This window comes from Ochotona princeps, chromosome 29 (genome assembly GCF_030435755.1).
Source record: "Ochotona princeps isolate mOchPri1 chromosome 29, mOchPri1.hap1, whole genome shotgun sequence".
NCBI classification, from domain to species: Eukaryota; Metazoa; Chordata; class Mammalia; order Lagomorpha; family Ochotonidae; genus Ochotona; species Ochotona princeps.
The window spans coordinates 414117-440933 of record NC_080860.1 but is presented as its reverse complement, the minus strand read 5'-3'; the positions used below and the strand labels follow the sequence as shown (position 1 = coordinate 440933).

The 26817-nt window shown below is 56.2% G+C and overlaps 2 protein-coding genes and 1 non-coding gene across 4 annotated transcripts in view; 2 read left to right on the top strand and 1 right to left on the bottom strand.

Annotated features, from left to right (window-relative positions):
• Positions 1-26347, top strand: part of EP400 (E1A binding protein p400) — an 82231-nt gene extending 55884 nt beyond the window's left edge. The window contains exons 27-53 of the mRNA XM_058656591.1: positions 134-357; positions 1300-1502; positions 1586-1755; positions 2760-2956; positions 4857-4968; positions 5093-5236; positions 9517-9675; positions 9800-9883; positions 10234-10368; positions 10788-10832; positions 10916-11069; positions 11211-11452; positions 11545-11718; positions 13490-13626; positions 13727-13783; positions 14924-15002; positions 15113-15382; positions 15997-16042; positions 16116-16225; positions 17856-18063; positions 18142-18320; positions 19736-19954; positions 21014-21209; positions 21445-21569; positions 22270-22416; positions 25480-25557; positions 25803-26347. Coding sequence (XP_058512574.1) covers positions 134-357; positions 1300-1502; positions 1586-1755; positions 2760-2956; positions 4857-4968; positions 5093-5236; positions 9517-9675; positions 9800-9883; positions 10234-10368; positions 10788-10832; positions 10916-11069; positions 11211-11452; positions 11545-11718; positions 13490-13626; positions 13727-13783; positions 14924-15002; positions 15113-15382; positions 15997-16042; positions 16116-16225; positions 17856-18063; positions 18142-18320; positions 19736-19954; positions 21014-21209; positions 21445-21569; positions 22270-22416; positions 25480-25557; positions 25803-26075 — 4167 coding nt within the window. The 3' untranslated portion in view covers positions 26076-26347. The remainder of the gene's footprint in view (positions 1-133; positions 358-1299; positions 1503-1585; positions 1756-2759; positions 2957-4856; positions 4969-5092; positions 5237-9516; positions 9676-9799; positions 9884-10233; positions 10369-10787; positions 10833-10915; positions 11070-11210; positions 11453-11544; positions 11719-13489; positions 13627-13726; positions 13784-14923; positions 15003-15112; positions 15383-15996; positions 16043-16115; positions 16226-17855; positions 18064-18141; positions 18321-19735; positions 19955-21013; positions 21210-21444; positions 21570-22269; positions 22417-25479; positions 25558-25802) is intronic.
• The window catches only part of DDX51 (DEAD-box helicase 51), a 170191-nt gene that overhangs the window by 135541 nt on the left and 7833 nt on the right, over positions 1-26817 (bottom strand). The window contains exon 15 of one of the 2 annotated variants that reach the window (XM_058656599.1): positions 16079-16091. The exons of the other annotated variant lie outside the window; for it this stretch is intronic. The gene's annotated coding sequence lies outside the window, so the exon portion shown is untranslated. Of the gene's footprint in view, positions 1-16078; positions 16092-26817 lie in introns of those variants that run through there. 2 annotated transcript variants of the gene reach the window in all.
• On the top strand, positions 2371-2503 carry LOC118759881 (small nucleolar RNA SNORA49). Its single transcript, XR_004996446.1, has one exon. It is a non-coding gene; the product is annotated as a small nucleolar RNA SNORA49 (small nucleolar RNA).

Below are 26817 nucleotides of genomic sequence, written 5' to 3'. Positions count from 1 at the left end.
CTCACATGCACTCCTGCTGCTGGCAAGGGTGGGGCCATGGCTTTCCCCTCTGCATCTGCTTGCCTGTTCCCGGCGAGCACAGAGGGGAACAGCTGAGGAGGGACCTGAGGCTCTCGGCATTGTGTCTGCACAGGAGGAAAAGGCCAGACTTCTCAGGGAGCGGCTGGACCAGATCCACCTTGCCAATGAGCGGCGCTGCTGCCAGGCCCCCGTGTATGGCAGGGACTTGCTGAGGGTCTGCTCGCTGCCGGGCAGAGCACACCTGCCTGGCAAGGGGGCCGGGCTGGCCAGCAGTCACGTGTCCCCCTCGCAGAGTCAGAGTGACCTGCTGGGGACCCTGCAGGATGTGCTTGGCAGGTGAGTGGCCTGTCTGTTGTGGGGCAGCCTTTCCTGTGGTCCTTTGGGCCCTGTCCCACCGTCCTGTGGGTGTCACTGTCTGAGGCCTTGAGCTTTGGTGTCTGGATCCCCGGGTGCTGCAAGTGGACTCACAGCTCCTCAGCTGCTACTGCTGCTGCTGTTTGAAAAGCCCTTTCATTGAAATAAGCACGTGCGTAAGTAATGGGTCATGGTGAGAAGTATGTGCAAGATTGGGCTACAAATGCCATGAATGACTGTGCTGCTCTTCCAGGAGGGCTGGCCCTGCCTGTGGGTCTGTGATTGTGGAGCCCTCAGCCCAGGGTGTCCTCAGCTGCTGCTTGCTTTCCTGCAATGGCTGTTTCCCAGTTGTTCCACTCATAGGAGAGCCTGGCTACTCCCTGTGCCATGATTCAGCCCTGGGTCTTCTGTCTTAGACCTTCAGACAAGGAGCAAGTGCATATAGAGAGATGAGTGTGCAATGTCGCAACAGAGCCACCCCACTGTCTCTCCAATCTGTGGTCTCTTGGACCTTATAGATGACCTGCTGGGTTTAGATGCAGCTGGGACCAAGTCACAGGAGCCCCACTTAGCTGACAGTCATGGCACAGGTGGCTTGCTATGCCGTCATGTCCTGCTGTTGACAGTGCCGTTCTTGGAAAGCAGTAGCTGTAGCATCTGAAGTCCACACGTGCCTCTGTCCCAGAATGGGGTGGACCCATTGGAACCCACTCTGGGAGCTGTGGGAATTCCTGCCCTGGCTGCTAAGGCCTGGGCCGGCAGGCATTGTTCTGCCCTCCCCTCACTATGATCTGCCACTTGTGGTGACTGAATCCCAACACTCTCGTTTCTGTAACCCCTGAGTCAGGGTTCTGGAGTCTTGTGTACAGCTTCAGGTAAGAAGGCATGGGCCACCTGGTGACCACGGCCACTTTTTGCCCTTAGGGTGGCCTGTGTGATCCCCCCTGTGGTGGCTGCACCTCCATCCCTTTGCGTGGCGAGGCCTCCCTCCCTGTACAGCCATAGGCTGCGGGTGCTGAGACAGCGCCTGGAGGAGCACGCGGCCCCCTTCCTCCAGCAGCTGCGGTGCTGGACAGCTCTGCGTTCCCTGCAGTTTCCTGAGCTGAGGCTGGTCCAGTTTGACTCAGGTACAGGGGGCCTGCTGGAGGGTGGTGGCCTGGGAGGTGCCGCCCCTCCCTGCCAACACCCCCCAATGCTGCTGCGTCCTCAGGGAAGTTGGAAGCCTTAGCGCCCTTGCTGCAGAGACTGAGATCCGAGGGACGCCGGGCGCTGATCTTGTCGCAGATGATTGTGATGCTGGACATCTTGGAGGTGTTCTTGAACCTCCATCACCTCACCTACATACGGATCGATGAAAACGCCAGCAGCGAGCAGCGGCAAGTAAGCCAGAGGCCACACATCTTGTTAACCTCTGTGACCTGAATCACCAGGTCTGAGGCTCGTGTCTGAGTGCCTGTGCGTCCTGCGAATCTGTGCCCCGTGGCCAGGAGAGGAAGAGGCTGTCCCGAGCCCCCTGGGCACAGGCAGCTGAGTGCGACAAGTAGTCAGCACCAGGCCGTGTTGATGTGTTCCGGAGGTGGCCGGAAACCCAGAGAGTGCCCAGACCCTTGAGGGAGAGGGACAGGGACAGATCTGCTGGCTTTCTCAAGAGAGAGCAGGACGGCCCAGATGTGAGCCGTGATGTAGTTATGCTTTGTCTAGAGATTCTAAACCTGAAGCTATGCACTCACTGGTTCATTGTACCAGAGTTTTGATGGCTGCGTCAGGGAAAGTGAGTAATGAAAGAGTGCTCTGTGGGCCACATCCTAAAGAGTTCGGCCCCTGGCACTGCCCATGTGGGCTAGTAAGGCAATGAAAAAGCCCAGGAAGAAGTGACAGTGCAGCAGAGTTGTGCAGAGCAGTCGGGCTGCAGACGGCCAGGGCCGGGCAGGCCTCTGGTGCTCCACCATCCTGGGCAAGGCCGAAATGCGTGCTGCGGTGCTTCTGTTTGCCTTGCTTCCTCAGCCTTACTCCAGGGCAGTTTTGTCTGTAAAGTGTCCTGGCATTGCCTGAGGATAAATGAGAAAGCACAAATCCCTCCCCAAGAAGATTCGAACTTCTTCTGGGGCCTACAGATTGAGCTGACAGTAAACCCACGAGGGACAGCTGCGTTCCTCCATACTCAGTGCGGGCTGTTCCTGAGCGAGGGCCTGGAGGTGTGTGACCTGCAGGTAGCAGGCTGGTGCAAGGGCTCAAAGAGCCAGAGTAAGGTGCTTCCTCGCTGGTGTAATTCCAACCTTGGCCTGTGCCAAGCTCTGTGCCAGGTGGTCGCCGTGAGCTTGGTGGGCGTCTCTGGCTGATGGGTGTCTGAGGCATCAAAGGTGCAATGTCCTGTTTCATCTCAGGAGCTGATGCGGAGTTTCAACAGGGACAGGCGGGTCTTCTGCGCCCTTCTTTCCACTCACAGCCGTGCCACGGGGGTCAGCCTCGTGGAGGCGGACACTGTTGTGTTCTACGACAATGACCTGAACCCGGTGATGGACGCCAAGGCCCAGGAGTGGTGTGACCGGATTGGGAGATGCAAAGACATTCACATCTACAGGTGAGGACTGCCCGGGGGCGGGGCTGGCTGTGGGTGTGGGAATGCCTGCTGTTCATCTCTGCTGTGCGTACTCGACGTTCACTGGAAACTGTCCAGTGCTGAGGCCGCTCCCCAGCACCTGCTGCTCTGCTCACAGTCAGGAAAGGGGCTCCCCGGCAGGCGAAACCTCGACCTGCTGCTTAGTATCTTAGGTCGTTTCAGCTTTTTTAAAGTTTATTTATTCTGAGTCAGTTACCCAGAGGCAAAGGTCTCCGTCTGCTGGTGGCTTCCGCCCTCAGCAGCTGCTAAAGCCAGCAGTGGGGTCTTAGGTGGCGGCTTACTTTACCACAACACCAGCCCTAGAACTACTACTTCTTTTTTTATGTTTATTTGTTTTTATTGGAAAGTCAGACATACAGAGAGGAGGAGAGAAAGAGAGAAGGATCTGTCCGCTGGTTCATTCCTCAGGTGGCCACCACAGTTGGAGCTGAGCCAATCCAAAGCCAGGAGCCAGGAGTCCCTTCTGGGTTTCCCATGTGGGTGCAGGGTCCCAAGGCTTTGGGTCATCCTCAAGTGGTTTCCCAGGCCACAGACGAGGCTGGATGGGAAGTGGGGCAGCCAGAACAGAAACTGGCACCCATATGGGATCCTGGTGCATGCAAGGTGAGGGCTTTAGCCTGTAAGCTATCATGCTGAGCCCCCTTGTATTTTTTTTTTTTTAATGTATTTCTTTATTTGAAAGAGTCTGGGAGAGACAGCTGTTCCTTCTGCTGAAGCACTCCCCAGATGGGTATGGTGGCCAAGCTGGAGCCACACACTTCATCTGGACACCTCACATAGGTAGCAGAGGCCCAAGCACGTGGGCCATCCTCCACTGCTTTCCCTAGGTCATTAGCAGGGAACTGGGTTGGAAATGGAGCAGCCAGGACACGAGCATGTCTAAAAGGGTGGTTTGTGTGGTAAATACAATGGTAAGATGGGTTGGGGCATGGCTACCCTCTGAGTATCCTGAGAATATTTCTGCTAACAGGTGTCCCGGGAGCAGTAGGTGCACATGGGAGGTCTGGATCGAGTTCCCTGCTCTTAGCTTCAGCTTGGTTCAGTCTTAGCTGTTGAAGGCATCTGGGCAGTGAACCAGTACATGGGAGCTCTCTTTGTCTTCTGTTTCTCTGCTCCTCGAATCTTAAAAACATTATTTTACATTATGAGGAGGGAACCTGTGAATATAGTGAATTCCAAGTGAGAAACCAGAGCACGGCTGCTCCAGCTCACAGAGGGAGATGTCTTAGCGCTGCAGCGTACTATTGACAGCACACTAGTGAAAGGAGCCCACACCTGTCCACCAGCCCCGGGTGATCCCACTGGGATTGGTTTAGACGTTTTTTTACAAGTATTTGACATGTTCTGATTTTAAAATGACACCTACCTGTCATCCCCAGCACAGCCGTGTCCCGGAACTAGTGTTGGTTGCAGTTTTGTACTTGTGGTAGAAAGAAGAGACTGGAGTACCTGTGGTGAGGTTGTAGCGACCCCATCAGTGTGTAGCACCCAGAAGGACAAGGAGTGCCTTGTGGGGTGAGGAGGAGACGTCTGAGGACACAGGACACGCAGGGAGACATGCCACACTGCTCACCACAGTGTGTCACGGTCAGCAGCATGGACTGCAGGGCTTGACATGGACATGAATCCCTCCCTATGTGACCAGGAAACTTCCCACTGGGATGTGAGCTGCCCCGTGGGGTGCAGCGCAGTGGGCGCTGTGGTCCCAGCATGTCAGGGCTCTACGGCATCCCTTAAACGGTGGGATCGCTCTGAGTTGTGCCGAGTGCCTTCAGACAAGATCGTAGTGTTAGAATTGTCTGTGCTTCTCTGGCTTGAGCGTGAACATTGTGTGTGTGTGTGTGTGCCATCTTGTTCGCAGGCTTGTGAGCGGCAATTCCATTGAAGAGAAACTGTTGAAAAATGGAACTAAAGATTTGATCCGAGAGGTGGCTGCCCAGGGGAACGACTACTCCATGGCCTTCCTCACACAGGTACTCCCCAGTTGTGCTCTGGGTACCTGACGGTGAGGAATGCTTTCCTGACACTTTGCTGGTACACAGGGCGCCGGTTCGGGTGAGACATGAAGTTGGGTCCTTTTTGTGTGTCTGTGTGCAGCGCACCATCCAGGAGCTGTTTGAGGTCTACTCCCCCATGGATGACGCTGGCTTCCCTGTCAAGGCCGAGGAGTTTGTCGTGCTCTCTCAAGAACCTTCTGTCATGGACAACATTGCTCCCAAGATTGCAAGACCTTTCATAGAGGTGAGAATCCTCTGGCCTTGCCCAGAGAGTCACTGCTGACTCGAGGTGAGTGTCTGCTCACCCGGGGCTTTCATGTCTGGGCCCATTAGCCCCTTCCTTTTCCCCCTCTATCAGGAGGATTCTCATTTGACACCCACGCCGAGGCCCCAAGCTCAGCAGTTCATTTACATCAGAGCTTCCTGGGTCCCTTTCCTTGCCAGTCTCTGTCAATGGCCGCCCCCCTCGACCTGCTTGACCCCACAGGAGTTGGCCTTCTGCCTTCGTCCTGCTCAGAAGAGCCCAGAGTTGAGCTCTCGTCACGAGGCTGGCTGGTGTTGGTATCTGAGGGACCAAACAGCCTGACCAAGGGGGGTGAGCACGTTAACTAGCTCATGAACACTGCCAGAGTGTCAGCTTTGCCGGATCATTTTGGGTCCCGTGAGAGCCCTATGGGACGGTGCTGTTGTTGGTACCACTTGGCTTATCTCCGTCCTGCTCCCCGAGGCCCGTAGTGTTCCCTTAGGGATGTCCCTGCCTGCAGGGCCAGCTTCCTCCACTCTGATTCTTTGCTTTGCCGTGGCTGGAGGTTTCCTGCTGACCTCACCTCCATGCTGAATCCTGGCTGTGTGGTGGAAGGCTGGGTGCTGACCACACAGCCCTCCCACGTACATCCCCACACCCTGTTGACTTGGCCTGCTGACTTCTCAGCTGGCTGTCGTCTCCTCTTTCATTTGCAAGCCTGGCTGTTGAGCAGTGGAAAAACTTAGGACACAGGGCCCAGTCTTTGGGAGTACACAGTGGAGGATTGGCTTCCACTGAGACAGCAGCCAGTAGGCTTTCTCAGCGCATGCTGCTTCCGGAAGCTTCCCCAGAATGTCCTGTGTCTGGTCTGGAACTGGGTCACAGCGGGCAGATGTGTGGTGCCATGGTGAGGATTGGGTTGCCCATATCCCATAACAGAATGCCTGGCATGAGTTGTCTGCTTCCAGTGCTGGTTTCTGCTAAGGTACCCAGAGCCACCAGTGAGGGCTGCACTGCTTGAGTCCCTTCCATGCAGACATGTTCTTGGCTTTTGACTTCTGCCTTGTCCAGCCCAACTGACATGGACAGTGGGAGTGAGTCAGCGGATAGAAGCTCTCTCTACTTTGTAGTAAATAAGCATTTTAAAAATAGAGCCAGGCACATAGCCTAGCAGATAAAGTCCTCGCATTGCACATGCCAGAATCCCATATGGGTGCCGGTTCTAAGTCCCAGCGGCCCCGCGTCCCATCCAGTTCCCTGCTTGTGGCCTGGGAAAGCAGTTGAGGACGGCCCAAAGCCTTGGGACCCTGCATGAATCGACTCAGCTGCAGCCATTGCGGCCACTTGGGGAGTGAATCTTTAGATGGAGGATCTTCCTCTCTGTCTCTCCTCTCTGTATTGCCTTACCAATATCAATCAGTAAATAAGTCTTTAAAAGAAATAGGTACTAATGGGCCCAACACCATGGCTCAGTGGTTAAATCCTTGCCTTGCAACTGCTGGGATCCCATATGGGTGCCGATTTGTGTTCCAACTGCTCCACTTCCCATCCAGCTCCCTGCTTATGATCTGGGAAGGCAGCAGAGGACGGCCCAAAGCCTTGGGACCCTATACCCGTGTGGGAGACCCTGAGGAGGTTCTGGTCATCAAATTGTCTCAACTCTGGCCATTGCAGCCACTTGAAAAAAAGTATCTGTATACACACACACACACACACGTATGTTTATTTTTATTGTAAACGGAGATTAGAATCCACTGCTCCACTCCCCAAATGGCTGCAACAGCTGGAGCTGAGCCAGTTTGAAGCCAGGAGCTTCTGCTGGGTCTCCCACAAAGATACAAGATCCTAAGGTTTTGCACTGCCTTCCCAGGCCAAAAGCAGGGAGCTTGGCACCTATATTGGGTTCCAGCACTTGCCAGGTAAGTAGCCCCTCACTAATGTACATTTCACAGCTCACAAGGAAAAGCTGTGTTGTGTGTGTGTGGACACTAGTGAATAGAGCATTGTACTCGGTTCCCTCTTCATACTAGAAACAGGCTGCATGTAAAGTCCAAATGTCACTTTCGTACTTACTGCCAAGTAGCCGAGCCAGCACACAGCAACGGCTCTGAGAGTACAACCAGCCGCGTCAAAGCCACATGAACACACCCGCAAGACTCGCTGTTACAGACACACACACACACTACACCGCTCTTCCTGTTACAGGCAGGGAGCTGGATGGGAAGTGGAGCTGCCGGGATTAGAACCGGCGCCCATATGGGATCCCGGGGCGTTCAAGGCGAGGACTTTAGCCGCTAGGCCACACCGTCGGGCCCGGAACTTTTTCTTTTTAAGAATTAGTAAATTGAGGCCTGGCATGATAGCCTAGTGACTAAAGTCCTTGCCTTTCATGTGCCAGGATCCCATATGGGCACCGGTTTGTGTCCCGGCTGCTCCACTTCCCTTCAGGCTCCCTGCTTATGGCCTGGGAAAGCAGTGGAGGACGGTTGAATCCTTAGGACCCTGCACCCATGTGGGAGACCTGGCTTCAGGTGATCTCAGCTGTAGCCTTTGCAGTCATTGGAGGAGTGAGCCAACAGATAGAAGATCTTTGTTTCTGCACGTATCTGATCCTCCTTTCCAATGAAAATAAATCTTTTTAAAAGAAAGTGAATTGTCATTTAAGAAGGGGTTTTTTGGTTTTTCCAGTTCATTAGAAAGACAGGGGCCTGAGCCGGTAACCAAATGCTTTAAAGTCTTCACCTTGCACGTGCTAGGATCTCATGTGGGCGCCAGTTCGTGTCCCGGCAGCCCTGTGTCCCATCCACCCCCCTGCTTGTGGCCTGGGAAAGCAGTTAAGGATGGCCCAAAGTCCTGGGATCCACATGGAAGACCCAGAGGAGGCTCCTGGCTCCTGGCTTTGGATTGGCTCAGCCCCACATTGTGAACACTTGGGGAGTGAATCAGTGGACGAAAGAGCTTTTCTCTCTGTAAAAATCTGACTTTCCAATAAAAATAAACAAATCTTAAAGGGAGCGGGCAGGGAAAGAGAAAGAACGAGCTCCCATTGACTGGGTCACTTTTCTTTTTTTTTTTTAAGATTTATTTTATTTTTATTACAAAGTCAGACATACTGAGAGGAGGAGAGATAGAGAGGAAGTAGAGCCGCCGGGACTAGAACCAGCGGCCATATGGGATCAAGGCGAGGACCTTAGCCACTAGGCCACGCTGCCGAGCCCCGACTGGGTCACTTTTCAAACTCCTGCCAGTCTGGGACCACACAAAACCTGGGAGCTGGGAACTCAGTCTGAGTGTCCAGTGTGGATAACAGGAACTCAGCCACTGGAGCCATTACCTGCCTTGTTAGCAGCAAGCTGTGCGGGGCCACTGGTGTGCTCGAACTCGGCACTCTGATGTGTCGCAAGTGACAAATGCCACCTGGTCGGAATGTCTGTGTTCCCAACCTCACCTACCCCGAGGTTGAATACATAGACCTGTAATCACTCTGGAAATGGTTTCCGGTATATGTGAGGTGTGTTGTGCAGCTGTAGGCCGTCCACCCATTTCAGAGTAGGTGTCTGTGTGTTGTCCACTGTCATGAGGTGTATTGCTGCCACATGTCCCGGACACCCAGAGCCTGCAGGTCTGAGCTGTGCTGCGACCATCTGTGTGTCTTTGTGGGCTCTGTCTCTCTCCACCTCATGCTGTCGTTAGCTGATCAGGATTTGGCCAGGGATATGTGTCAGGAATGAGACGAAACCAACTTGCCCTTCCTTGTCGTTGGAGATCAGCAACCCTGTGGCCGTACCCTGAGTGTGGTTACATGGGCCTGCTTTGCCTTTCTTGTGGCTCGCCTATCTCATACAGCTGTTGGTTTTGGAAAGCCCGGAAGGTTTATGTTTACTTATTTTCACTTATTTGAAAGGTCGATGCATCTGTGTAATCAGATACAAATGTGGATGTGTCCCCAGCTGCTTGGGCCATCACCTGGTACTTTCCCATGAATGGGAGGCTGCTAGGGCTCAAACTGGCACCCCACTGTGGGATGCGGTATCCCAAACTGTGGCTTAGCTGCTGCACCGTGGTGCTCACCCCTGGGTTTCTTCTGCCCACTTTGTACAGACCCCATGCCTCCCTGTCTCTGGATGAGTCACCTCAGGAGTGTGGCCCTTGCGCAGAGCCCGTGGTGAAGGGAGACATGATGATGGCATTTGCTGTAGCTATTTGAGGAGTGGCTCTTGTTCAGAATGCCTCAGTTTGAAAAGCAAATCCCAGTTTCTAAATCCAGAGGGTTTTTTTAGGCCCTCAAGAGCATTGAGAGTTTGGAGGAAGATGCACAGAAGGCCACTGAGGTAGCCGTGCCCGGGTCGGATGTGGACGCCCTGCCGTCAGACACGGGCGACGTGCAGCTGGAGGATGGGCTGTCGCCGCTGGAGGAGCTGGCCGACTTCATGGAGCAGGTTTGGAGACTTTGTAAAAACATGATCCTCTTTCAAAATATTGCTTGTCTGCCTTATTCAATAATAATCACTTTTTAATGGAACTCAGCTGATCTTTATTAACTCGCTTCTAATCCTGGAACAGCTCACACCTATTGAAAAATATGCCTTGAACTACCTGGAATTTTTCCATACTTCCTTTCAACAAGAAAAACAGAGAAGTAGTGGGGTAAGCAAATCTACGTTTGGTCAGTTTACCATGAAGACTCTCAGGCTTTGCACATTGAGTTTAGTTTGAAGTGGATGTGACTTCAGTGGATTAAAGCAGCAGACACGCAGCCGGGAGGACATGAGTTTGGGCAGCTATGGCATGCATTTTGTCTTGGTTCTTTGATTCTGAGCTGCTAGATGGGAGAGGGGCCCAGGGCCAGCGCTGAGACCCAGAGGATACCCGTGGGACAGGAGGCCAGCAGATGTTCACTTGCACTCCAAGGCAGAGTCTGGGTGGAGTCAGCAGGGGCTGAAGGCAGGCTGGGCTCTGCTGCTTCTTAGTGTGTGACTTGGCGCTCTGCCTGCCAGGATGCTGTCATGGCCTCGGTGAGAGAGTGGGAGTCCCGGCACGTGAAGGCACAGCAGGACCGAGAAGCCCAGTTGCAGCTGGAGCAGGAGGAGCCCGAGCTCCTCACCTACACCCGAGAGGACGCCTACAGCATGGTATGGCGGCTGAGAGCGTGGGCGGTCTTCTGCCTCACTTTCCAGGTGGCCACAGTGGCTGGAGCCAGGTCTCCTGCCTAGGGCCATTCTGCACTGCTTTGCTAGGCCAGTTAGCAGCTGGAATGAAAGTGAAGCACCCAGGACTCGAACTGGCACCCAAGTAGGATGCCAGCATTGGTGATGGCTTAACGTGCTGTGCCGTGATGCCAGCCCCATAACTCCTATTTTAAATTATACATTTCTTGAGGGCTGACATACTGTTCTGGATTTTCATAAGGCTCCTGAATTGTGTGGTGGCGTTGTAAGTCTAATGCCACTCATGTTGGCCGGACTTACTTGGGAGACCTGCATAGTAAATGATTTCAGGCATGCAGCGTGAAGCTGACTGGGCGAGTAAAGCACTCCTGTGTTTCCTGCAGGAATACGTCTACGAGGACGCTGACGGGCAGACGGAGGTGATGCCGGTGAGCAGCCTTACAGTGTGTGGGGTGAGCAGCTGCCTGCCTGCTCCCTGTCTCGCTTCTCACTGAGCCTTCTCTCCGTGCAGCTCTGGACCCCGCCCACTCCCCCTCAAGACGACAACGATATCTACATCGACTCGGTTATGTGTCTCATGTATGAAGCCACACCCATCCCAGAAGCTAAGCTGCCTCCGGTGTATGTGAGGAAGGAGCGGAAGCGGCACAAGGCCGACCCCTCAGGTGGGCGTCTCACGTTGGGGAGTGCGTGGCCGCTTGCTGTCTGCTGCCCCCTTGTCGCAGAGCGGAAGCGCTGTCCGGACGGGTGGCACAGCCAGTGTGGGCTCTGCTTTTCACTCCCTGTGTCTTCTGTGCTTACTGCAGCTGCCGGCCGGAAGAAGAAGCAGCGGCATGGAGAGGCAGTGGTCCCGCCAAGGTCCCTGTTTGACCGAGCCACGCCAGGCATGCTCAGGATTAGGCGTGAGGGGAAGGAGCAGAAGAAGAACTTGCTGCTGAAGCAGCAGGCACAGTTCGCCAAACCCATGATCAGTTACCCCAAACCCACAGCCGAGGCTGGGCAGGACAGTCCCGAATGGCTTATCGGGGAGGACTGGGCCCTGCTGCAGGTGCGCAGTGTGGCTCATGTACGGGAGCCTGTGGCTGGGGAAGCTCTTTTCCCAGGGCGCTGACTTCCTGTGTCTGAACCCTAATCCTCTAGGCCGTCAAGCAGTTGCTGGAGCTGCCGCTGAATCTCACGGTTGTATCACCTGCTCACACCCCTAACTGGGATCTCGTCAGTGACGTCGTGAACTCCTGCAGCCGAATTTACCGCTCTTCCAAACAGTGCCGGAGTCGCTACGAGAACGTCATCATCCCCCGAGAAGAGGGGAAGGTGAGCACTGCCCCGTTCTGGGAGGAGGTGGGCAGCTGCGGTGACCTCGGGCTGCAGGGCTGGCCTCAGCTGGCAGGTGCGGTGACCTCGGGCTGCAGGGCTGGCCTCAGCTGGCAGGTGCGGTGACCTCGGGCTGCAGGGCTGGCCTCAGCTGGCGGGGCTGGCCTCAGCTGGCAGGTGCAGTGACCTCGGGCTGCAGGGCTGGCCTCAGCTGGCAGGTGCGGTGACCTCGGGCTGCAGGGCTGGCCTCAGCTGGCAGGGCTGGCCTCAGCTGGCAGGTGCAGTGACCTCGGGCTGCAGGGCTGGCCTCAGCTGGCAGAGCTGGCCTCAGAGGTCTCAAGGATTCAGTGAGGCCTGCAGGGTGCCTGACCTAGAGCATAAAAAGATGGAGCTTGATCTTGAATTTGTAAGTTAGGTAGGCTCCTTTGTGTACCCAGAACCAGCCTCTGTGCTGCCATTTCTTGTTAGAAAACTGTCCTAAGGTCGTGATGTCCAGCCTAGCTTAGATGAGCTGGCATGCTACCCCCTTTGCTCCTCCCACGTCGGCACCTGCTTCTCTCCGTCTGGCTATGCTCACAGCATGCAGCTCTAGCCTCCTCCCAGGGCTCCACCATGCCACTCCTTCATGGTGATGAAGCTGCGGCTGTTGTGCCCAGGCAGCCGCCTTGCTGAGTGCCACAGGGCCCATTGTGGCAGGACTGTGAGAGGTGAACACTGGCGCTGGCATTGCCTTTGCTGTGTGCAAGTAATGCCCTGTGTGTTGGTAACAACACTGCAGTTCGTTCATCCTGGTTCTTCTTACCAAGTGCTTATCCCTTTGAAAAAAAAAAAAAGGGCATTAAGTATTTCTTTGCTTTTCTGTTTAAAATGAAAAATGAAGCCCTCTTATGTTGTGGAAGCTTTGTAATAATAACCATTACAGTGAAGTACTTTTTCCCTCCTCGCATAACTGACTTCTGGAGCTACTCCAGAAAGGCAGAGCTACTCCTAAGCATGAAGGTGAAACAGAACAAATTGGAATCCCGAGTCTTGGTGAAGGAGATCGCAGGCAGGTTGAGTACCAGTGTGCAGTTACATGGCCAGCACATCTGGAACCCTGAAACCTGTGTTGTGTGTGACTGGGCACCCATCCCTGCCGCAGCCTGTGTGCAGATCCCGTCACTGCACACGCCGCGGTCCCGGCCCCGGCCCTGGCCTGGGGCTGCTGTCTGCAGACAGGGCTCATGCTGACCTGTCCTTTCTCCCCAGCTCCTTTCTGGAGTTTCCTTTGGATGTGAGAACATGTCCATGACTGTTCAGCACACAGAGCGGCCACGTGTGTGGCATATGTACCCACACGTGGAGGCCCACACCTGCACCCAGGGCTGCACTGCTGTCTGGGGCCAAGGCTTCATGAGAACGATCAGAAATGCAAAGAGGAGGGGTGCTAGCAAGAAATTCAGGTGTTGTTTGGTTTTTTCCACCCTCTGTGCCACTGTCCCTAGAGGAAATGATGACTACTGGGGTCGGCACTGCACTTGGCGTTGGAACCACTAGTAGAGGTTTACTGCTGGCTACACACCTGGTCTCCTGCCATGTGGCCCCTTGGAGTTGGGTGTTCCCACATCTGTGGTTGTTGAATGGAGAGACTGGGAGTGAACTGAGTCACTTAGGGTCATTGCTGCCGGTGTGTGTCCTTACAGTGTAAAGCAGGGACAGGAAAAGGTAGTTTGCGTCCAGTTACAGAACCAGCACGGCTGACCTTGGTATGCTCATGTCCATTTTGCTTCAGAGCAAAAACAACCGCCCTGTGCGCACCAGCCAGCTCTACGCACAGGACGAGAACGCCGCCCATACCCAGCTGTACACGAATCACTTTGAGCTGATGAAGACGACCGCTGGCAAGAGAAGCCCCCCCATCAAGCCGCTGTGAGCCCCTGTTCCCAGTCCCCTGGGTGTCCGGGTGTCTGATTCCCTGCTGCAAAGGCTTCTGGCTGGACTCATCTCTTCCTCCTTTTCTGTGCCACAGGCTGGGCATGAACCCCTTCCAGAAAAATCCCAAGCATGCCTCTGTGCTAGCGGAAAGGTATGTCCGTGCTTCGGTGCTCACTGAAATGTAATGAGTTGTGCAAAGAACTGGTACCAGGCTTTGAAAATCAGCAAGGAGGAAAAAAAAAAAATAATTGATAGATGGATAGGTCAGTCATTCCTGAACCTGAGAGCTTGGGTGTGTGGGTGTTAGCTGTGTTTGTATAATGTTCCTGGTGTGAAGTGGTCACCCCTACTGGTTGTTATCACTGGCTCCCTCCTGGCAGCCACTGCTTCCTTCCTGGGGCCCTGAGAATCTACACAGAGCAGCCAGACACCCTTGTCAGGTGAGCTGGCTCCTGAGGCATCTGCGGTGAGCCCGTTCAGTGATTCTCTTTAAGCCAGGCTGCTGTGCCTCCTGAGGCCAGACCACCTGTTGGAACTTGCACACATGCCCTGATGTTGCTCCCAGGGAGCCTTCCGTGCTTGTCTGTGAGCCTAAAGGCACAGGGCAGACGTTCATCATACTTGACAGGGAACTGAATGGACAGGCCTGTGCAGCTCACGCTTGCTGGTGTGTCCCGGGCGTCCCAGAGCTGAGCATAATGGTCGCTCCCCTGACTTCTTAGCCAGCATAAGGAGGTTCTCCGGAAGTTGCAGGCAGTGGCTTTCCATGGTGTGTGAGAAGAGGCTCGCATAGCAGACTGTGGGTTTGGCTGTGACCATGGCCTGATGTTGCAGGCGCCAAACCTTGGGCTCTGCACGGTTGCACCTGTGTCGCAGGTGGGACAGGGAGAATCGTATCCAACACCTGTGTGGGCAGGGGTGGCATGTCATAGACATGTCTGTGGAGTGCTGGGGGCTCCCTGGGCTATGTTGAGGGTGTCTTCAGGAAGCTCATGGGGAGGGCAGTGTCCCCCACCAAGGTCTGATGGTAGCACCAAACCCTGTGCACTCCACTCGTGCCCTTTCCACGGAGGTCCCTTGTTGATGAAGTATGGCTGATGCGGGCACTGACGGGCAGCAGCGTGGGCAGGGAGCAGCCTGCCCCTCACTGCACACAGGCTTCAGGAAGTACTCCTTTCTGGAGTTGGCCAGAAATCTTTTAAGATCACTGGTGGCTGTGGGTCACCGAAATTGCAGGGAGATTGTGTGTGAGAGATGACCACCGAGTCTTTAATTTCTGCTTCTGTCTTAGTGGGATCAACTACGACAAGCCACTGCCTCCCATTCAGGTTGCATCTCTTCGTGCAGAGCGGATTGCCAAAGAGAAAAAGGTGTGTGCCCCAGACTCAGACCCTCACGGGATGGTCTTCTGGCTGCCTCAGTGCCTCAGCCAGGCGTGGCTGGCCACTCCTCCAGGGACTTCTCTGTTCTGCTCTTCTAGGCCCTGGCTGACCAACAGAAGGCGCAGCAGCCAGCAGCGGCTCAGCCGCCTCCCCAGCAGCAGCAGCAGCAGCCACAGCCCCCCCCACCGCCACAGCAGCCACCACCACCACCACTGCCGCAGGCACAGGCTGCAGGCGGCCAGCCAGCTGCGGGGCCACCAGCCGTGCCCCCTCAGGCCCAGGCCCAGGCCCCACCACAGCCACAACCTGTGCAGGCTCCACCGAAGGGGCAGCCTGCCATCAGCACCGTGGGCAATGCTGCAGTGCTGGTGAGGAGAGGCCACTGGCCCTATGTGGGGCCGCCCCGCCCCAGCTCTACCATTTGGTGCCAGGGCTGCCTACTAAGAGGAGCACTTAGTGCCAGCTTGCGAACCTTCCTCTTTGGGGAAGGCAGGAAAAAGGGCTTGGTCTTTGAAACAAACAGATCCTTTAAAAAGCATGAGGAAGGTATGGCCAGGCAGGCGTCAGTGTCGAAGCCTGTGCCTGTGGCATCCCTTACTGTGTGCAGCTGGAGGTGACCGTGTCACAGGTGTGGAGTCAGCTTGCAGAACATAGGTTCCACAGGTTCCGTGTCCTGCTGGACCGTCAGCGGGGCGGGAAAGTGTTCATCTAAAAGACAAACAGGTATCTGCTCCACCCCTGCGGGCGAGAGCTGGGAGCCACCGCAGTGCATAGCACAGTCACAGCTCTAGTTGAGGTCATCTGCATCCGGTGAGGCAGCTGCGTAGGCAGAGTCCTGTCCTCTTGATGCACAGGACTGGCGACGGGAGTCAGGGCCACACGTGGGGCGGCTTGCGTCTGTGCACACGGTGTGACTCTCCAACAGGTTGCAGTCTAGGGAGAACCTGGTGTGAAATTCAAAGGAGTTTTCTTTGTTCAGCAGGCAGGAACCATTAAGACATCGGTGACTGGGACGAGCATGCCAGCTGGTAAGAGCAGCAGCCGTGTGCTGAGGCGGGAGGCTGGCGTGTGCGCGTGCTGACCTGCCTGACCTTCCCACAGGCACCGTGAGTGGCAACGTGATTGTGAACACCATCGCTGGGGTCCCGGCAGCCACCTTCCAGTCGATCAACAAGCGCCTCGCCTCCCCTGTGGCCCCGGCCACCCTGCCCGTGAGTGCCCGCCCCCGACCCCGGGGTGCCTGCACGCATTCCACTCCGGAAGTGGAAAACTAGTGATGTGATTTGCAGTCACGGAATAAGCTAATGAGTGATGTGGATAAAGAATAGTTTCTGCCTTGAAATTTGAGGGAATCAACGAGAGTTTGGTGGTATCATCTTTAGAGAGGAAGACGGTGAGCCAGGAGGGTCACATTGCACAAGGACCTCACCCACACTGGGATGTCAGCCCGGTGCTGGAGACAGGGCGGAGCTCGCCCTGGGAAGGCGCCCGGGGGAGCAGACTGGTGGTGTCGGCAGCACAACCCAGCATCAAGCCCCTGCTCTTCTCTGAAAGGTTCAGCTTCCAAACAACACAAAGCTAAGGTCAAGGACTTGAAATTTGTATTGGGATTATTTTGGTCACAGACAGCAGGAGACAAGCATAACGCGTCAGGGTTGGGCAACTGCCAGTGTGGAATGCCATCTGTCGGGCATTCTGTTTAGATGTACTCCCCAAATATGGCAGCCAAACTGAAGACTTGGGACCCCATCTGGGGACTCCCGTGAGGAGTGTGGGCATCCAGCAGAGTCCAGATCTGAGTACAGAGGTGCTGCCGTGCTCCAGGGCCATGGACCCAGGAGGATTGGGACTACGTGGTCAATGGAGAGTCATGGTTGTCTCAGTTGCTGCCGCAGAATGATGAACCTTGGCCCCCCGTGCACATCACCCCAGAATGTTGCTTTACTTAGCACGTTGGCTTCTCCTGGCAGAGCGGGAAGCTTATTCTGAAACCCAGAAAAGGAGATGATCTGAGATGGGTCATCGTTCACTCCTCTCTAAAAGGAATTGAAATTAGTGGTTAAAAATTTCATAACTTTTTAAAGCTTTAAGGGACTGTTGTTGTCAGGCCCAACTCTAAGGGAGAAAGGCAACCCAGAGAAATGAACAGGGACCCTGAAGTGGGGTGCTGTGTGGGTGAGGGGAGCAAAGACGAAGCCTGAATTAGAGTGCCGGGGGTGAAGTGAGCTGAGTTAAGCCTGAGGTGGGGTGCTGCTGGAAGTGCCAGTGTGTGTGTGAGCAGAGCTTCAGTGAGTGCTGTAGGGATGAGCACGAAGCAGGATGCTGTGGAGGTGCCAGCGTGTGAGTGAAGGGAGCGAAGGCGAAGCCTCCTGGGAGGGACAAGAGCCCCCTTAGACCTTGCTGCTGGTTTGAGAGCACCCCCTAGGATGAGCATTCTGTCTTACACAGTGCCAGCAAGCAAGGAGGCAGGCTGAATAGAAAGGCGCAGGTGGCCAGCCAACTTTCCGTCTGACACCAAAGCTTTGGAAGGGTCTGCAGCGTGCTGTACTATTCGGGGCACCGGGCATTTAACACACCCTTCCAACCAGAGCTGTCAGGGTTTGCTGTAGCTCTGGAAAGAGCCCTGAGTGGGGTCATGGCTGCTGCTGCTGCTACCTGTGCCCAGAGGTAAGGCTTAGGAGGCAAGGCCCCTATAGCAGGTGGGTTTGGGCTGTAGGTCATGCGCCCTGAGCAGAGGCTGAAGTTGGCTGCGTGCATTGTCTTGGGCTCAGGACCCTGGCACACTTGGTTTCCTGTTGTGCATGAGAAAAGCCCTGACAAGTGTCTCTTTGCCTTTCCCAGGCAGCCGGAGGCTCTACCCCTGCCCAGGTGGTTCACACCCAGCAAAGAGCAGTTGGCTCTCCAGCCACAGCCACCAATGACCTGGTATCCATGGCAACGACTCAGGGTGTCCGAGCTGTCACTTCGGTGACCGCCTCAGCTGTGGTCACTACCAACCTCACTCCAGCGCAGACCCCAGCACGGTCTCTGGTGACGCAGGTGTCCCAAGGTATCCGCACGTCTGACAGCTCCCTCAGCCTGCTGCTGCGAGAGTGTCTGCACTCGCCTGATGTGGTTTCCTCTACAGCCACAGGAGTCCAGCTGCCAGGAAAGGCCATCACGCCTGCACATTTCCAGCTCCTGAGGCAGCAGCAGCAGCAGCAGCAACAGCAGCAGCAGCAGACGACCTCCCAGGTGCAAGTCCCACAGATGCAGGGCCAGGCCCAGTCCCCGGCACAGATCAAAGCCGTGGGCAAATTGGCACCGGTGAGCATTTCCCAGGGAGTCAGAAGGCTGTCCAGCCGCACAGGAGCCATGCAGGTCCCTGTTGGCTGATGCATCTTGATATGTCCTGTAGTGTCCACAGTAGGTCACTTGCTAAAGAGGACCAGAGGATGCCCTTTGTCTGCTCTTGCCCAGACAGTACTGGCAGGCTCAACTGCCAAGTGGTGGAAATGTGTCGCTTCAGGGCTGTGTGCCCAAGGCTTGTCACTGGAGTTCCTCTCCTGCTATTACTCACCCAACCTCTGTCAGAAGGGGAAGTGACTAGTTCTTGCTGTAGAAAGGACCCCAAGCAGGGCTCGCAGTGATGGAATCCCAGCCAGCAGCTGGGCCTGGGCTTGCTCGTTCCCAGACAGAGAGGGTGGAAGGGGGTCTGCCTCTGAAGGGTCTCGTGGCTGCTGGGCCCACCTCACTCCTGTGGAGAACTATGCAGCCTTTAGTCAGCAAGTGAGAGGAAGCTTGAGTCCCTGGAGTGGCGATACGGAAACCCAACGGGCTGCCCCTGTGGTTGTTGCGTGGCCCCTCAGAGATGGGCTTCAGCTCTGCCGCATTGGCTGTGTTTCCTGGGCAGCCTAGAGCTTGGCCCACTGCCCAGAACCTCACCAGCCATTTGGGAGGCGACGTCAGGGCTGGTCCCAAAAGGCATCGGCAATCAGGAGCAGGGGTTGGTTGGTGTGATATACAGTCAAATAAACAGAGAGGAGGAGAAAGAGAAAGGAAGATCTTCCCATCTGCGGAGTCATTCCCCCAAGTGACCGCAACGGCTGGTGCTGCGCCGATCAGGAGCCAGAAGCCTCTTCTGGGCCTCCCACATGGGTGCAGGGTTCCAAGGCTTTGGGCCATCCTCAACTGCTTATCCAGGCCACAAGCAGGGAGCTGGATGGGAAGCAGAGCTACTGGGATTAGAACTGGTGCCCATATGGGATCCCGGCACGTGCAAGGCGAGGACTTTAGTTGGTGGGCCACCATGCCTACCAACTGACAGGCCCAAGATACATTTTTATTTATTTGAAAGTCATTTTAGAGATCAGCCATCCAGTGATGACTCCCCAAATGGCCACAACAGCCAGAGCTGGGCCAGACCTGAGCCAGGAGCTTCTTCCAACTTTCCCACACGGGTGCAGGGCCCAGGCACTTGGCCCTCTTGTTCCGCTTTCCCAGGCACATTAGCAGGCAGCTGGATCAGAAGGAGAACAGGCCAAACCCAAACCAGTATCCTCGCTGCAAGTGGTAGTTTATAACTCGGTACGCCATGCTGCTAGCTCAGCTGTCAGCCAGTGCTCCTCGTGAGGTGTTAGACGTGGAGTTCCGGCGCACTGCACGTGAGCTGGAGTTGGGTGTCTGATGGGAAAGCTGAGATCTGGGTTGCATGACGACAGTGATTTTCTTTGGGTTTTTAGGAACACATCATCAAAATGCAGAAGCAGAAACTGCAGCTGCCTCCACAGCCCCCACCGCCACAGGCCCAGCCAGGACCCCCACAGCCCACGGCCCAAGTTCAGGTGCAGCCTCCACAGCCCCCGCAGCAGCAGAGCCCACAGCTCACCACGGTCACAGCCCCGCGTCCTGGAGCACTCCTCACCGGCACTACCGTGGCCAACCTCCAGGTGGCCCGGCTTGTAAGTTGGAGTAGATGCGTTTGTTCTCCCAAAGCAACCTCATGTCCTGCCTTTGAGCTGCTCGCTTGCTCAGAACATGCCAGCTGCCAGGGGCCTACACATGAGGCACCTCTCCCCAGAGATGCAGGGCAGGGAGATACGTGACAAGTAGATGAGCCAAGGTCCGTGGGAGCCGGCACTCAGCCAGCAGTCAGCTAGCACAGAGCGTGTCGGGGCTGGGAGGAGGAGCCGAACCAGAGGAAAGCTGTTCCCAGGGTGGTGTCAGGAACGCTCCACCAGAGCGGTGATGGCCGCCAAAGGAGGTCCCTGAGCCACAAACTGCCCCAGGCCCAGACAAACTGAGTGCTGGCCCAAGTGCCCCCACTGTCCATCACAGCTCGCTCTGTTCAGGCCCAGCCCTGTGGGTCTTTGGCCCCTGGTTTCTCTGTCAAGTGGGTGGGGGCCTGTGTTCACTGGAAGTGCAGATTTTGCGAGAAGAGCCTGGTACCACCAAGGTCTGGCATGTGTTCCAAAGACTGTGAAAGTACACACTTCCAGTCATACCCTGAAGGAGAGCAGCACTGCCCCCGTGAGCATGCGCACAGCCCTGGGGGTGGGGGCGCAGTACCTGTTGCCGAGAGCCTCGCTGAACTGCATCCATGAGCTGGCCTGCGAGGCCACAGCTGTTTCTGGATGACCTGTACTCTTTGTATTTCCTTAGCTAATCTGTGCACGTGTCAAAATAGACTCAATTCCATTTTCCTTTTTAAAAATTGTAATGAAGTGTTTGTTGCAGTAGGGGCCATGCCCTCAGTGGAGGTTCAGGTGGGAGTGGGCGCCAGGTTGGTCACCCAGAGCCCTGGAGGCAGTGTCCCGCATACATGATGCCCACCCACCCATGAGCCTGAAGTAGAGCAGGCTGTACCCAGGTTTGACAAGAGACAGTGAGAAGAGTGACCACACCCTGGGATGCTTTGTCCCCCTGTATTACCACATCCCGAGTTTACAAATGTTTGTGACTTTGCTTATGACACACCGTGTCCTGAATGTCTGGACTCTCCTGTTATCTCCACTGTTTAGACCCGAGTTCCCACTTCTCAGCTGCAGGCGCAAGGGCAGATGCAGAGCCAGACGCCCCAGCCAGCCCAAGTGGCCCTGGCGAAGCCGCCGGTGGTGTCTGTTCCAGCAGCTGTGGTCTCCTCGCCAGGAGTCACCACCCTGCCCATGAACGTGGCAGGGATCAGCGTGGCCATCGGGCAGCCGCAGAAAGCAGCAGGTGCCACCTCCCAGCCCCCGCTGCCCCTTCCCGGGCTGGCCCAGGGTCTTGAGTGTTTGTGAGTACAGTGGCCACCAGCTTTGCCGTGTCCTTTCCCTGGCCCTGTGTCATGCTGGTGGCCTGCTTTAGCAGTAGCACCTCTGAGAGATTTCCATTACTAACCTTCCCTGGCCAAGCTGTCAGTGTTCCCGGGGGGGTTGTCCTTGCTGCACTAACGGGCACGTTGGCACTGCAGGACAGACTGTCGTGGCGCAGCCCGTGCACGTGCAGCAGCTGCTCAAGCTCAAGCAGCAGGCCGTCCAGCAGCAGAAGGCCCTGCAGCCCCAGGTCGCCCAGGGTCCAGCCACTGTCCAGCAGAAGGTACGAGTCCCACTGCCGGGGGAGGGCGTTTTTCTGGAAACCTGGTCCAGGCCAAGGCACCCCTCCCGGTGATGGGGCGGAGGTGCGCGGGAAGCCTCTGCTGAGTAGCAGCATCCCTGAATTGCCCCTGGCCGACGTGAGGGCAGTAGGCAGAATGCCTGCACCCTGTGCTGCTCTCTGAATGCTGCACACTCACTCCATGGGGCTCAAGACTTGTCCTCAGGATGACCTGGCTCCATGGAGTCAGCGATTCAAGCCCCAGGTGCCTGTCTCTGAGTGGCTGCTGGCAGTGTGGGCTCTGCGGGCACATCACAGCAGACAGTTGGAAGCAGAGCTGTTGTGGGACATGCTGGGGGAAGGAGGGTGGAGTACTTGGGGGCCCCAGTGCCAGGAGAGAGGCTCCACATAGCATGGCCACTGGGGGCTCTGTCACACCAGCACCCTGTCCCCAGGGAAATGTGAGAGAGACGGTCATGGGCGAGTGCCTCTCAGAACTAGTGCCTGGCTTCGCTCAGCAGAAGCTTGGTGGAGTGCAGCCTCCTGTTTGGTTTACAGGCCTTCAGGGTCTTCCCCCGAGGACCCCGGCCCCTCAGTGTGCTTAGAGCCCCAAGCATGCCGAAGGCATGGATGGGCCTGTGCTGAAGGGGCAGCCACATGGGCCTGAACCTTACCTGGACTGTTACACTCCCTCCCTCTCCAGATTACAGCCCAGCAGATTGCTGCCCAGGGCCCCCAGCAGAAGGTTACCTATGCCACCCAGCCAGCCCTGAAGACCCAGTTTCTGACGACACCCATCTCGCAGGCACAGAAACTGGCTGGAGCTCAGCAGGTGCAGACCCAGATCCAGGTGAGCTCAGTGCAGCTCGTGCTGTGACGGCAGCAGCACAGGCACACTGAGGCCCGCCCAGGTGGTGTCTCCTGTGTGCCTGTCCAGCTTCTGTCTGCACAGGCCTGGTGCCCACCCTGCCTCTGGGCCGAGATGCAAGTTGAGCCTAACCTCCTGTGTTGGCCTTCTGGGGTCGGCTCCAAGGGCTGGGGACTGCTGGACCTCTGTCCGCAGTTGTGCTCAACCCGGGAACCTGTTGCCTTCCGGTGTGGTGTGCTGGGTGTCACATGTCTGTGCAGCCTTCTGAATCCTTGGGACACAGTGTAAGGCGCCAAGCATGAGTGAGCGTCTCCTCAGCTCCATGGTCCACATCACCGCCTTGGTGACTGTTGTGTTTGTGGCTAAGCCGTGCCACACTTGACCCAGTGTGAGCCAAGCCAGTTCCTCCCCGGGCTGTCCCTGGCTCCTTTCTCTGAGCACTGGCATTACACAGCACAGGCGCCACTGCTGCAGACTAGGAAATGCTCAAGCGTGGGGTTCCATACCTGAGTCCTCCGAGGCAGGGCCTCCTGTGAAGTCCTTGCAAGTTGTGCTAGCAGTACACTTGGCGCTCGGCATTTCTGCATTCCCCGTGGTGTTGCATGTTTCTGTGCGTGCTGGTCTTGGGGGGCTGGCAGCTCTGCCTCCCCCTCATCTCCATGGCTCTGTTGGTTTCCCTTGTTCCCTGTGAATGCCACTGTGGCACTGCAGTGTGGGTCACACAGAGGTTGTCTCACTGCATTCCTTTTAGCTGGGGTGGTTTTTGTCTTTAGAAGCTACCTGGGGCCAGCATTGTGACGCAGCGGGTAAAGCCGCAGCCTGTGACTCAGGCACCCTGTGTGGGTGCCATGTGAACACTCCTGGGAAGGCAGTGGGTGACAACCCAGGTGCTTGGGCCCTGCACCCACATGAGAGACCTGGAAGTGAGACCTGACTCCTCAGCCTTCAGCCCAGCCCTGGCCATTGCAGTCATTTGAGGACCAAACCAGGGAATGAAAAATTCTTTCCCCACCCTCTCTCTTAGCTCTGCCTTTCAGTTAGAAGATAAGTGAATAAATCTGCTAAAGAAAAGGTCGTGTGGACACACCCCATCCCCATGCCCCAGGAAGGCTTGGCCCGGGATCAGGCTTTCCTCTCCGCTGCCACGCCTTCCTGGGTGATGTCCTGGACCTGTCCCTGCCCCCTTGGCCTCTGGCCCAGCATTGCCAGAGCGAGCCCATGCCTGCCCCCTGCTCACTGTCAGGCTCCCTCTGCACTTGGCCCCCACATCGGTCAGATTGCAGAACTTGGTGTTCCTTGAGTTGAAAATGTCTTTGAATGTTAGAACTGTCTTAGTTTCCAGATAAAGTTTTTGTTCTGATGTGCAAGTGAGGACTGAGTGGTTCCATCTTGGAAGTGTGCTGACTGCAGTGTGTTCTAGAACAGTGTCCTCTGGTGCAGTGTCCGAGCTGGACACTATCCTCTTGTTCTGGCACCGCCGGCCAAACTTGTGTTGGCGCTGGGTCAGGCTCCCAGAGACCCATGGGAATCTCCCCAGCGTCTGTTTCCTGGTTTAGTGTCGCCCACTGCGGAACCTGGGAAGTGGTGGCCCAGGAGTGTGGAGCCTGTTGGCCTGAGCCGCTGCACTCCCTTTGCAGGTACCTGTGGTGTAGACAGCCCAGGGCGGGGACAGGCCGCAGCCACTGCACCCTCACCTCCCTGTTCTCCTTCTGTTTGTTTTGTTTGGGCCTGCTCTGGCTCTCTCGGTTCCTGTTCCTGCAAGGTGGCACGTGCTTGTCGTCCTGGTGCCAGGCAGCCTATGCCCCTCACCACGTTTGGAGCAGACCCTGTTCCTCGCCCCTCCTGGGGCTGCACACCTGCTCTACATCAGCAGCCAGCCACCGAGCCTGCCGCATGGTGCTCCTGCCTCGCAGGATCTGGGCAGTATGAAGCAGGTGCTGGCTGTCTCCTTGCTTCCTTCACACAGCGCCTCTGTGTTCCGCATTGCAGCTCCTATAGCTTGGCCTCTGCTGCACTTGTCCCCTCTGCCGCAGCTGAGCCGTGTGCCTCTGGTCCCATCCTGCTTTGGGTTTTCACCTTCATCTTTGATCACATTTTCTCCTTTTGAAGCTTTACATTGCAGCCTGAGCTGTCCATCCCAATGACTGGAGGTTTTGTCTGTTTCTAGGTGATGTTCTCCTCTGGAACCTCTTTCCTTTAGAGTTCTTTGTGGCCTGGGGTTGAAGGTGGACATTGTGTTTCATGCGTCCTAAGATCTGTCCTAAGGAGACATGGCCACTCGAGGGTTATTTCCCCCGTTCACAGGATTCATTCCAGGCAGGCACTGAGCCCCTCCTTGCATCTGCATCCCCAGTTGTTGGCCTCTTAGAAGGCGTCTTAGAAGCTGTCTTATGGGATCCACAGGAGCAGGCCTGGACCTGGGTGTCCGCAGACCATTGGACACCTGGTCACATGCCCTAACCTGGACAACGTGGGAGGAGCCAAGGTGCCCGATTCAGTGGGATATGCTTGGGGCAGGTTTCCCTGTCGGGAGGTGGCCTCTGGGGCTGGTATGAGATGCGTCATCAGCATACACATGCAAGCCCCAGGTAAGCACGGCTGAGCCTGTGCCTGGGAGAGAACAAGGCATCCCCCAGCTTTGGCCTGGCCTGGCTTGGCCTTGGTTGTTGCCATCTGGGGCTCAAGCCAGCAGACGGGAACATTTTCCTTTCAAACAAATGTTTCTGGAGGGTGGCAGAATGAAAGATGCATGTTCGGTCCACTGGTTCACTCCCCACATTGGCCAGGCACATGGACTGTCCTCCACTGCTTTCCAAGTGCATCAGCAGGGAGCTGTGCAGGCAGCGACTAACCCACCATGTCATAGTGCCAGGCCCCTCAAGTCGATCTTAGCAAAAGGTATTTCCCACCAGTGTGAGTGCTTGCCCTCCCGCTGCTGTGGGAGAGCTCGCCTGTGGTCCTGGTTGCTGTCAGCCAAGAACTGAGAAGGAAAGGAAAATTGCGTGGAATTCTACATTGGGCCTTGATGGGTTTGGTTTGTCACAGGTTGCAAAGCTGCCTCCAGTTGTCCAGCAGCAGACGCCTGTGGCTGGCATCCAGCAGGTCGCCTCAGCTTCCCAGCAGGTAGGACATGGACTGGACCCAAGCTGGGGGAGCTGGGATACCCCTGACAAAACAGTCGCTTCAGATTTCACAACACAGAGAGCATGTCACCTTGGGGTAGACACACAACCTGGGTTTACCCCTGATGCTAACAGTGATAGCTCAGACCTGGAGGATGCTGGGTGTGCCTCACTTGGCACCATATCTAGAGGGACTTGTCTCAGTCTTGGCACGTCTGGGTGACTAGGGGTTCTGTCTCGCCTCAGGCTTCCCCACAGACTGTGACACTGACGCAGGCCACGGCAGCTGGGCCACAGGTGCAGATGATCCCTGCGGTGACTGCGACGGCCCAAGTGGTCCAACAGAAGCTCATCCAGCAGCAGGTGGTGACCCCAGCATCAGCGCCACTCCAGGCTCCAGGAGGCCCAAGCCCTGCCCAGGTGCCCACAGGTGCCGACAGCCCCAGTCAGCAGCCCAAGCTGCACATGAGGGTCCCCGCAGTCCGGCTCAAGACGCCCACCAAGCCCCCCTGCCAGTAGCCAGAGGGCACCCCATCCCAGGAACTTGGTGAAGGGCCACCGTCACGACTCCCTGGGGCAAGGAGCTGCCTGCAGTGGACCTTCCGTCTGAAGGCAAGCAGACATGGTTTACTCGGGCTTTTCAGTGCGACTGTGCCCAGGATGCACCCTGCTGGGTCTGAGGAAAATGCCTCCTGCGGCCTGGGTGCAATTTGTTTTCGTTTAAAGGAAACTTGAGGCAGCGATTCTGGTGCATCCTGATAGCCCCTGGCGTTGGATACAGTTCGAGGGGAGTTGGTGTGCCCAGTGTCTGCCACCTGTTCACAGCCAGTGGGCTTGTGGACTGCCGTCATGGTTCCGCAGGAGTGAGCATGGCCTCGATGGTCTCACTGGGCCACAATTAGATCTTCATTTGGGGTTATCATCCCATCTGTTCCCTGTCTCGCCCCTTGGCAGCCTTGAGAGGGTGCCGTCCTCCAAGGTCCCTCCCTGCACAGCCCCCGAGGAGCTTTATTCTGAGAAATCTGGAAGGAGGGTCGGTGGCTGGAACACACCACAGGAGTGTGGTGACAGCAAGATGGCAGCACCCAGGCTGGCTCACCTTGGGGCTTTTCGGCCTGCTCACACAGCAGCTGCGCCCTGCGGTGTGGACAGTGTCCCTGTCTTGTCACTGAGGGGTGCTCAGTGTTGTTGTCAGTGTCCCCTCCCCCCAGTGTATTGTTCACTTGGCCTGTTTTAAAGGTTCAGCTTCCCAGTTATTTAA